General features: G+C 37.7%; 2 protein-coding genes across 2 annotated transcripts; both read left to right on the top strand.

The window, feature by feature from the left end:
* Positions 1 to 920: 920 nt before the first annotated feature.
* LOC125201783 (3'-5'-exoribonuclease family protein) lies at positions 921 to 4,263 on the top strand. The gene is made up of 9 exons (XM_089064074.1): positions 921 to 1,042; positions 1,363 to 1,539; positions 1,607 to 1,656; positions 1,733 to 1,802; positions 1,891 to 1,996; positions 2,903 to 2,969; positions 3,068 to 3,143; positions 3,229 to 3,527; positions 3,899 to 4,263. The coding sequence occupies exons 2-9, from the start codon at positions 1,380 to 1,382 to the stop codon at positions 3,980 to 3,982; spliced, it is 912 nt and encodes a 303-aa protein (XP_088920200.1). The 5' UTR covers positions 921 to 1,042; positions 1,363 to 1,379; the 3' UTR covers positions 3,983 to 4,263.
* A 1,294-nt stretch (positions 4,264 to 5,557) lies between these two features.
* Positions 5,558 to 11,072, top strand: LOC125204321 (2-isopropylmalate synthase A-like). The gene is made up of 12 exons (XM_089065904.1): positions 5,558 to 6,216; positions 7,026 to 7,239; positions 7,314 to 7,394; positions 7,766 to 7,858; positions 7,966 to 8,052; positions 8,480 to 8,580; positions 9,268 to 9,301; positions 9,397 to 9,471; positions 9,571 to 9,654; positions 9,757 to 9,891; positions 10,469 to 10,614; positions 10,727 to 11,072. Exons 1-12 carry the CDS (start codon positions 5,591 to 5,593, stop codon positions 10,860 to 10,862), a joined length of 1,812 nt encoding a protein of 603 aa, XP_088922030.1. The 5' UTR covers positions 5,558 to 5,590; the 3' UTR covers positions 10,863 to 11,072.
* Positions 11,073 to 11,253: the final 181 nt, after the last annotated feature.

Here is an 11,253-nt window from a genome sequence, read left to right as displayed (position 1 = left end):
ATTCATAATTATGAAAAATAGAAATATATACAATATTTTTGAGACAAATTAAAAAAAAAAGTGTCACATTTAATTTGGGAAAGAAGAATACTATTTTATATGATAAATAGATAATAAATAGTTTTTTACTATTGTATTCATAATGTAAATTTATCTATTTTAATATTTGTTGGTGGATTGATTGTTGTGATATTATTGGTCCCTAAAATTATGAACTTTGGTTAAAATTTGGTATTTCTCATGAACTTTAAAAATGATCTAAAACATCACAAACTTTATGTTTTGTTTGTTATTCCCCAGCCCAGCTCAAATGAAATATTTTCCACAAAAATCTTATTATACATGGGCAACCATGAAAATGTTTATAATATTTTAGAGTACTTTTAAGTTCGTGACGAGTTGGATAAAATATTATGTAGAAAACCACGTTGATTTAGCAATGCTATGTAGGATAAAAAAATGCACTGAAGTTAATTGGATACGGTGATTAACCTGCCATGAGAAATAACAAACAAATGTAAAATTTGTGATATTTTATACCAATTTTAAATCCAAACTATTTACACCAAACCCATTTTCATTATATATCACATCAAAATGTTATTTTACACCAACCATTTATATCAATCCCAAACTCAAAAAAATAGTCTATATTCACCTACTTTATACTTTTTCAATTTTATGTACGTATTTACATAACACTTATATATACTATTAGATTAATTATATATAATCACATATTATTATAAAAGAATTAATACTAACGATTTATCTAATGTTTATTGTAAGACGAATTTCAAAAATTCGAAATATGTGCATGTTAAAAAAATATATGCGCCCAAATGCAAGAATTAATCTCCAAAATAAATATGCTCCCATCTCCAATCAAATTAATTCATTAGGCTTTACCTTTACTTACTAAAATCATCAGCCCAAAGCCCATTTGACATCTACAAATAAAAACCTAAAAAAACGTTTTCTACTTCGCGAAATTTTTCTGGTTCAGTTCTTCATCAAAAGTTCTTCCTTCTCCATAAATCAGGTACATCTCCTTCCTTTATTCGAAAATACACAACAAGAGGGCTTTATTTGCAATTTTCAGAAATAATTTCCGTTTGCTACAGTGCTTCTACTCCATCTTTGTGGTAGCACTGTTCAAAAACGCAAAAATAAGACATTTTGGGATGGGTTTTGGTGTATGGTTGGGGGTGTTTTCAACTGAAAATTAGGTTTTGAGTTTTTTGAGTTTTGAACAATGTGGTAGAGCAATTGTTTGTGATGTTATGCACGTCGATTACTGATTCTATAATGTTTTTGTTCTCTTTCAAATCATATAGTAATGCTTACAATTTTGTTTGACAGAATAAACAACTAAGAACATGGCTGCTGCGAGTGGAACCAATGATTTATCTTCAGAGATGGAGCTGGATGCTTTTCGACGTCTTTTTCCTCTACGTTTTCACGAACGACATCTCCTTGAATCCATAAGGCCCGATGGGCGTCCCCTTGGAAGAGCTAGAGACACTTCGCTTAGTCTTGGTTTGTCACTCTGTTTTGTTACCTCTTATTTGTTACATTGCTGATAAGTCAACATTTGAAAGTATAGGAGCTGTTGCATCTGCTAATGGATCAGCTCTAGCAAAGATAGGATGCACTGTAAGTGTGTGTTTCTTAGGGATGAGACTGTTTGAGTTCTTTGTAACCGCTGACTGAGAGTTCACATTATCCTCAGACTATGTTGGCTGCCATTAAATTGGAAGTCATGACTCCAACTGTAGAGGCACCTGATGAAGGATGCATAGGTAAAATATTTCTGTACTAGATTATTGCATTTGGAATGTTCTTATTGTCTAGTAATGTCAGTATGTTAGTAATACTTATTCTTTGCAGCCATTGACTTTCACATGCCTCCGATTTGTTCTCCACTAATTCGCCCTGGCAGGCCTGCAGAGGTGGCTCCGGTGATATCGAAGCAATTATCGGACACCATCTTGAGGCAAGAGATCATATGACACTATTTCGGCATCTTTAATTCAAGCATGATTTGCTTTTAAGCATTTAAATATTCATTTTGTGCTCACTGTACAAATACACTGATTGCACACAAAATTGAGTATATACTGTAGTTGTTATGATGATATATGTATTTATATTATCATAAAAACTACAAGATGTGAACTTAAATTGTATTCGATTCTGTCTCGACTCTTGATAAAAAAAAAAGGAGCATTTAGAATGTTATCTTTATCAGCAACCTTTGCACATGCTTTTCGATTGATACCTAAAGATCTATGGGTTTCTAAAATATGTATGGTTATTTGTTTGGTTCATATTTTGATAGGTCATAATCTATATGATCATGTGTTGTTATGTCATCAGCCATGCCTCATGTGCTTAGTATTTTTTAGTGCCTCCTTTGTTTTAACTTAATGTGGAGTTTCCTTTTGATTTACCCATAAAAATGGAATTAATATTAGTATTCAAAAATTAGCTTTCTGAAAATCATATTTTTCCTTAAAGATGCGGCAGCAGCCAATGTTTTGTTTAAAATTAATTGCATCTCTGGGTTAAAAGGAAGAAATTAAAGAAAGTAGGTAAGTATCTCTAGCATGGCCATCATTTTTATTCACTCTTGGAAATAGCCCAAAGTGGCCTCAACCGAAGCTCCATGTGTTATAGGATACTTAGTTACTCCACCTAGCAAACACAATTTTAAAATCCTATTTTGATAATTTCTCTTGCTGTGCATTCTTCTACTGTTTCAATTCCTCTCAGATGCAGATTTATTCTATCTGCATTATATTGGAGGACACTATTATCTTTTAACTGAAAAGTTAACATATGCATCATATCATCAAAATTTCTTGTTTTGTTGAGTTACTCACTGTCTATTATTGTATAGTTCTGGCATGATTGATCTGAAAGAGTTATGCTTGGTCAGCGGCAAGGCTGCTTGGATGGCCTATCTGGTAAAGTATATTCAATTGTTCATTTCTCCTTACCTGCTGAATTTTTGGTTTCATGCCTTGACTATCACCACCAACACCGTAAAAAATTACACTTGCAGGACATATACTGTTTGGATGCTGATGGCGCCCTTTTTGATGCAGCATTGCTTTCAGCGGTGGCTGCCTTCTCACATTGTAAGTTATGCCTGGAGACTACACTCATTAAAGTATACCTTCTTCTCTTTTATTTTCAACATTCTAAAGTAACTCCACTTTGCAGTACAAATTCCTGTAGTCTCTCTCAATGATGACGGGAGAATAGTTCTTGTGTCTGAGGAGAACGGTGGATCAATGAAGGAAAAGGAACCTGTCAATAAGGAAAAGATAAAGCTTAAGATGAACAGTCAGCCTTTCTCCTTAACATGCATTCTTCACAAGAACTACATTCTAGCAGATCCAACCTCTGAGGAAGAGTCCATCATGGAAACTTACCTGACAGTTGTGCTGGATACGGATTATCAGCTTGTTTCTCTCAATAAACCAGGTGGACCAGGTTTAGCAAGCACATCATCGATCCAGGTGAATTTTGCCTTGTTTTTATCCTCCTGTGATTTCATCACTTTTGTATCAGAATATTATCATTTGAATGAAGATGCATACTGATGGTGCTATTGGTGGTGTGTAAATTAAGATCATTTCTTTCGGACAGCAGTTTCCTGTTTGCAATGACAAACACACATTTATATATAGAACTATTCGACTTGTCATTGTCTGGACCAATCTCAAGCATGTTAAGCTTGAGTATTTATTTAATTTATGAAGCATGTTTAAGCTTTGTGGAGTAGTATTTAATCTATCAAGCATGTTTAAGCTTAATATTTATTCATGTAGCAATGCTTATTGAAGTAGTTGGACTTACATTTCTTAATAAGAAATATTGTTGCCTGCAGGATTGCATAGTATTAGCACGGAAACGAGTGAAAGAACTTCAGCAGATCTTGAGTGAAGCAATTTCTGATATGGAAGTTGACTAAGTTTTTGCTGAACTGTAGTTTGTAGTTTTCTACTTTATTTTTTTAAAAAATTTGAGTTTTGACATATTTTGCTTTTCCTGTTGTAGCTGTAGAAGAGGAATTCGTAACTTGAGATTAGAAATGAGTTCATACGATACAATGAAGTGATTTTGCTGTGAAGTTCTATGAACTTCTTTATACTGTCTGTGATGAATCATGAATCTGATGATGGAAATGTGTTATATCATATACATGTATCAGACAAATTGCACTTTTAAGCTTAGTTTTAATGTTTTGTTTTACTTTGATGTAAATGTTTTTTACAGACTAAAAGCACAGGGGAAACGAACGGACTGAGGCTCGATAAATGATGCCTTCTTGTCGCATATAATTTACTTGTCGTTCGATCTCATTCTTATTATAATATGAATAGCAATAAGTCGAACATCAATTGATTTAGTGGATGGTGCATGTGGATCTGATGATCCAAATGCCCCAATGATGGGAGGCCGAACACCAAAGTGTGGTGTGCGAGCACCACCAGGATGATCTGTAGCAAATCCGTCAAAAAGGAGACCTCGTCGGTGGTGATCGAGGAGGAAGGTGGGGCCGGTGTCACCTCAATGAACTCAAGATCATGTACGTTGGTCACCAATGCAAATAAATCATTGTGCGAGACGCGATGGTTGTGGTGCGTTGTGTAAGATAATGGGTCGATCCTGCACATTAATTCTATTGTTAATACTGCATAATCATGGGAAACCTCACCCAAGGTTTATAACCACTTATAGTGTCCACAGTAGGAGGACAAGCCGCCTCCCACTGCTGCCCCCCTTCGCACACAGCTGCGTCCCCGCCGAGTACTCGGCGTCCTCCACCCACCGATGTGTCCGCCCGCGTGCTCCACTATAGGGAGGCGCGACCAAGCCACCTCCCTTTCCACAGCCGTGTCCACCCACTGTGGACACTCTTAATGGCCAGGGCTGCCTCGGGGTCCTAAATGCGAGCACATAGAGGTTTACCGTGAATGCAAAGGGAATTCTCATTATCCACGTAGATTAGATAAGAAGGAATATCCTTAAGCAATGAGTGTTAAAACGTTTAATACACTTGTGCCTAGAGGTGCCCACGGTTCAGGAACCGGCGGTTACGGTTTTAGAAATTTATTAACCGGAACTGAACCGAATCGAACCTGTGATTTTTTTACGATTTTTCACGGTTCCGAACCACCGGTTTTTTGCGGTTCTGGCTTGGTTTCACGGTTTTCAACGGTTTTTCACGGTTACGATTCGGAACCGTGGTTCCGGCACGGTTTCGGTTCGAAATTTTTTGAACCTTAACTGAACCACGGTTCAAAAATCGACGATTTTGATTTGAATAAATTCTCATGATTTCGATTCGAAACCGTAACCGGCATTTACGATTTTGGTTTTAAACCGGTTCGATAAACCTTGGGCAGGTCTACTTGTGCCCACTTCTTAAACAAAAAGAAGACACGGCAAAAAAAATGAAAAGAATTGATAGGACTGTGCGGACCCCACACACAGGGACCACAACTTCTTAAACCCTGTTAGGTTTGTTTCAACTGGTAATCTATCGATTCTTATCCTTCAGCTCCCACATTCAACAATGGCGTCTTCGATTTGCAAGCACGCAGCCATCGCGCCATCTCCTACCACCTTCCGCTCCAATAGAATCCCCATCAGCCCTGTCTACCTCATCCGAAATGGCCGTCCATCCGCCTCCGCCGCTGTCCGTTGCTCCTTCCTCCGCCCTGACTACATCCCCAACCACATACCGGACCCCAAGTACGTCCGCATCTTCGACACCACCCTCCGCGACGGCGAGCAGTCCCCCGGCGCCACCATGACCACCAAGGAGAAGCTCGACATCGCGCGCCAGCTCGCGCGCCTCGGCGTCGACATCATTGAGGCCGGATTCCCGGCCTCGTCCGACGCTGACTTCGAAGCCGTCGAATTGATCGCCCGCGAGTTCGCCGACGTCGATTCCGACCATGTTCCGGTGATTTGTGGTCTGGCGAGGTGTAATAAGAGGGATATTGAGCGGTCGTGGGCGGCGGTGAAGCATGCCAGGAAGCCGCGGATTCACACCTTTATCGCCACAAGTGAGATTCATATGCAATTCAAGCTGAAGATGACGCCGGAGCAAGTCGTTGAAAAGGCCAGGACTATGGTGGCTTATGCTCGGAGTTTGGGATGTGAAGATGTTGAGTTTAGCCCCGAAGATGCCGGAAGGTGATTTTCCTGGATGAATTGCTTCTAAAATTAGTTACACTAATGAATTCTTTGATAATGATTAATGAAATTGGAAAAATAAGGGAGAAGCTTTGTTTGCATACTGCAGTTTTAAGCTCAAATAAAACTTTTCTCAAGTTTTTGGAATAACTAAAACAGCAACAACAATCAAAGTATGAACTCGTTCTGTTATTTAGTATCTGGATGGGGTCGAGCATTTCCTATATAGTCTTTCATGATTTTGCTTCTCCCAGATGGAACTATGTTTTGAATAAGAGAAAACATATTATCTGATTTGTTTTATATCTGCGGTGGAGATGCTTCTTTTTTTGTTTTTATTTTCATTCTGTTGTTTCTTGGCTATTGAATGATTGGATTCTTATTCAGTAAACTCGCATTTCTATTGTTTCCGACATCTAGTAAAACATGCAGTGTGTTGCTATGCACCTGCAACCGGGAACCAGATCACCATCTAAATATGCTTCCCCCCCTCTGGTTGTTTCTTCATTTTATGAATTGGCTTAACTCATTTCCAATCTCAAAAGAAAGTTGTATCTGTGGTGTTTTTATAGTTTTAACTTGAATTGGATTTTGGTGGCTGGCTGGGGTGGGTTGGGTGTTGATCACCTTGACGTTCATTACGTGGCAATTGTTGCACTGTATGAATTCTGAAAAGTTTCTGATTGGAACAGATTTTTCAAGGCTTTGAATTGCTATCGACTTGGGGAAAGGAGTATCTGTAGATTTTGCGGCCAAATGCAATCTTGTTAATTTGTTGACTTATCTTTCTTTTCTTCGAATTCTTACAGATCTGACCGAGAATTCCTTTATCTAATTCTGGGAGAGGTTATTAAGGCTGGGGCAACAACCCTTAACATCCCTGATACAGTAGGCTACACTTTGCCCTCTGAATTTGGACAGCTAATTGCAGACATAAAAGCAAACACCCCTGGGATTGAGAATGTCATTATCTCAACACACTGCCAGAATGACCTTGGTCTTTCTACTGCTAATACTTTAGCGGTATGTGTATACGCTTGGAGTGCTGAACAACTAAACTCAGGTTGGATTGACACTGGTGCTTTTCTCAACTTCAGGGGGCATATGCTGGTGCGAGGCAAGTAGAGGTTACCATTAACGGGATTGGTGAAAGAGCTGGTAATGCGTCACTGGAGGAGGTGTGTTCTCCCACTCTTTAATTTTGTTGGGGGTGGAGGGGAGGGAACCTTATATATCTATCTGCAGTGAGAATTCTCTTAGCTTGGAATGAAAGGCGGAAAGTAATGTGGATCATCATATAGACATTTGAAAGCTAGTTTCTTGTATCTCAAGTGGTTAGTTTTTAGTCTTAATCATTAAAACTTAAGGAAACATAGTAGATCATATGGGGTTCTTAGTGGTTTCTTCTTGGTTTGGTACATCATAATTTAAATTCTCTTTGCATCAAATCACAGTTATCTTCATGTCCGAGCACCCAGTTGGCTGAAGGACTATTTAAGTCCCTATTATCATCTAAATGGAGTATGTCTCTCTTTCTGATCTGCTGCAGGTTGTAATGGCCATAAAATGCCGCGGAGAGCAAGCTCTAGATGGTCTTTACACAGGGATCAATACTCAACATATTGTCATGGCCAGCAAGATGGTACACTATTCTCTGCATCATTTATGATTTTTGAAAATTTCTTATAATACATAGTCACATTCTTATACGCACGCATAGTCTCACATTGTTGAACACCGTGTTTCCAGGTAGAAGAATATAGTGGGCTGCGTATCCAGCCACACAAAGCAATTGTTGGAGCTAATGCTTTTGCTCATGAAAGTGGAATTCATCAGGTTGGTCTTTGATGGTTCTCTTTTACGCATGTGTCTTCTGCATTTACGTCGAACGTAGCTTTGATTGATTGTTTTTATCTACCTTTTTCCTTTAATTGCAAATATTGAATTTGTAAATCTACGTCTTATGATGATAAAAAAAAGAGACTGTCTTACCTCTTGTTTTGCAAGTGGTGACTGAGAGCACAGTGAAAAGATAATATAATGAAATTTGGAAATTTTTAAGATTTCCTATCTTGAAAAGCTATGCACTAGTTTATGGATCTTCGCCTTATAATTAGTGAACTTGCCCGCTGAAGTTTTTAAAGAACATGTGACCCATTGAATTTTAAATGTGTAAAAACAAACAAATCATTATAATATTATTAAATAATGAGAAATAATGAAAAAATCATGTTTATACATTTTATCCGATCTCTATTTGCAGGATGGAATGCTGAAACATAAAAACACCTATGAGATTATATCTCCCGAAGATATTGGACTTCTTCGTTCTAATGAATCTGGTATCGTGCTTGGAAAACTCAGGTGCATGCTTTACTACTCTCTTGCACCCATTTCTGCATCTTCATTACTGTCCTATGGTCGCGACTATCAAGTCTTTTGTGACACTTATTCTCTCTTACAACTGGTAATAAGATACATTAACTAAATTGCTATTATTCTGTGGCCTATTCCAATTTATACTAGTGCTGTAAACTTACGGTAGATTGTCACCTAGGCTAAGATTCATGCACAAACATGGGTACGGCAACACTGAATATTTGGCATCTGTTTAACTTATTCTAGGGGAAGTCGAAATGAACAAAATACATTTTCCACTGTGTAGTTTGCAGTTTCCCATTACTAAATAATCACAATAAACAAACATAAGTAAATATTATGTATGACAAATTAAGAAGTGTGTGGAATAGATCTAATGGGGGCTTGGTCGCAAGACATCAGGAAGAGGCACAATAATTATACCATATAAGTCATTGTCATCTATTCGACCTGAATCCACCAAGCCAAGTGGTCACAATTCCTATAGGATAGTAGGCATGTCTCAATAGCTCTAGAAACGTGAGGATCTCTCAATCCTTGTTGTTAAGTCTATCTTAGTTAGTTACTTTCTAGATCATTGTTTTCATGATGATCATCACATATCCTAGGTCATGATATACCCGAGTATTTATTGTAATGTCTATTCTTTTTTTTTTCTGAATTATTTATCAGTGGACGCCATGCTTTGAAAGCCAAAATGTTAGAGGTAAGTTGCAATCTTTGAGCTTATTCTTAATTGTTAAAGTAGCTTCAGCAAATGTTCCACCAATACATCAATGTTTACTCTTAATGAATCTGCAGCTTGGGTATGATATTGATGGAAAGGAACTTGATGATCTATTTTCACGCTTCAAAGCTGTAGCTGGAAATAAAAAGGTACTGTCTTATCTGCTAAGACAGATGTAGAAGACTAGAATAATGTGTTTCATATTACAAAACTATTTCCCACGTGTTTATATTCTGTTGATGTTCCAGAATATCAGTGATGATGACCTAGTAGCCCTAGTCTCAGATGAAGTTTTCCAGCCACAAACTGTTTGGAAACTTGAAGATGTACAGGCATGTCTATACCCAACATTCTACATAGTTGTTTATCACTATATATAAATGTGGTACATTAAGATAGTTCATTCTATTACCATACTCGTCCCTTGCCCGCAGGTCACATGTGGATCTCTTGGCCTTTCAACCGCAACAGTCAAACTCATTCATGCAAATGGCGATGAACATATTTCTTGTTCGGTTGGGACTGGGCCAGTTGATGCAGCATATAAAGCAGTTGACCTTGTTGTTAAGGTTAGAAACTTCAAAACATTTAAGCTGTTGTACACTGTATTGCCCTTTTAAGTTGATTCAGGGACATATTTGAAATTGGTGTGTTCTGCTGCTATTAGTGAATATAATTGTAGACACATGTATAATTCATTAAATTAGTTGCTTTGAGTTTCTGTTTCTAACTTCTTTCTGCAACCAAATTGGTTCATAGTTTGTTATCTTGTGAATATCACTTCTTTAGGCTGTGAATTTAGGGATCCCAAACATGTACTCCCTCCGTCCCACTGTAGTTGGATCATATTCCTTTTTTGGTTTTTTTTGGTTGTCCCGCTATAGTTGAGTTATATCATTTTTTTTTGGCAAAAGCCAACACATTTAATCTCTTACTTTATTCTCTCTTCACTTATCTGAGTACTATATTATCCTTTCTACTTTATATGTCATCATTGACTATTGGGTTTAGGGGTCTAATGGCTCTAATCTCATTAGACAACACCCGAGCCTTGATGTTTGTACCTCAAGATTCTCATACTAGTTCTCTTTTCTTGTAAATTTAATTGTATGAAACAAGCTTGTTTACAGTTTTGCATGCTCACAGGTTCCTGTAACACTTCTTGAGTATTCCTTGAATGGTGTCACTGAAGGCATTGATGCTATAGCCACTACACGGGTTCTAATTCGTGGCGAAGATAGTGTAATAGCTACCCATGCTTATACAGGAGAATCTGTCAACCGCGCATTCAGGTACTGAGTACTTTGCATCTTTCAGAAATTTGTCTAAATGATGTTAGAACAGACAAATTTTGTTTATTGAATTTTCGTTTTTCTGTAACACTATCATCTTCTATATAACCAGTGGGACTGGTGCATCCATGGACATCGTCATCTCAAGTGTTCGAGCTTATGTTAATGCACTCAACAAGCTCCTGGGCTTCAAGAACCGTCAAAAAACTGAAGATCCCAACGAAAGCAAGGTAATGCATACATTGTAAGTGAAGAAATAGCACTTGATGTAGCTTAAGGATGAGGAGCATTATCTTCTTCTCAAGTTACCGGTCGATATTCAGTTTGATCTTGTTTGGTTTATCTATTTTGGTAGTGGAACGGTGATGGGTGAAAACGCCTTTGCTATGCCTTGTATGTATTTCAACTTCGAAACTTAGTTGAAGTTGCTGATCAATGGATGCGTGTGATTTGTGTAACATTTTTGCAGTAACTTGTAGTAGGTATTGATTTGTGCTTAGCAAATAGTAATGAGATTGTGCTGCAACATGTATTCCTCAACTGGTACGTTCCACTAGATTGCAAGGTCATATTTAATTTGACTGGACTATAAAACGTGGTAACAGCTATGACAAATAAGTTTGTTGGTGTAGCTCCTAT

This window comes from Salvia hispanica, chromosome 2, assembly GCF_029641045.1.
Source record: "Salvia hispanica isolate PSC_SH4W2 chromosome 2, Shi_PSC_v1, whole genome shotgun sequence".
Taxonomy (NCBI): Eukaryota; Viridiplantae; Streptophyta; class Magnoliopsida; order Lamiales; family Lamiaceae; genus Salvia; species Salvia hispanica.
This window is presented reverse-complemented; position numbering and strand designations above follow the sequence as displayed.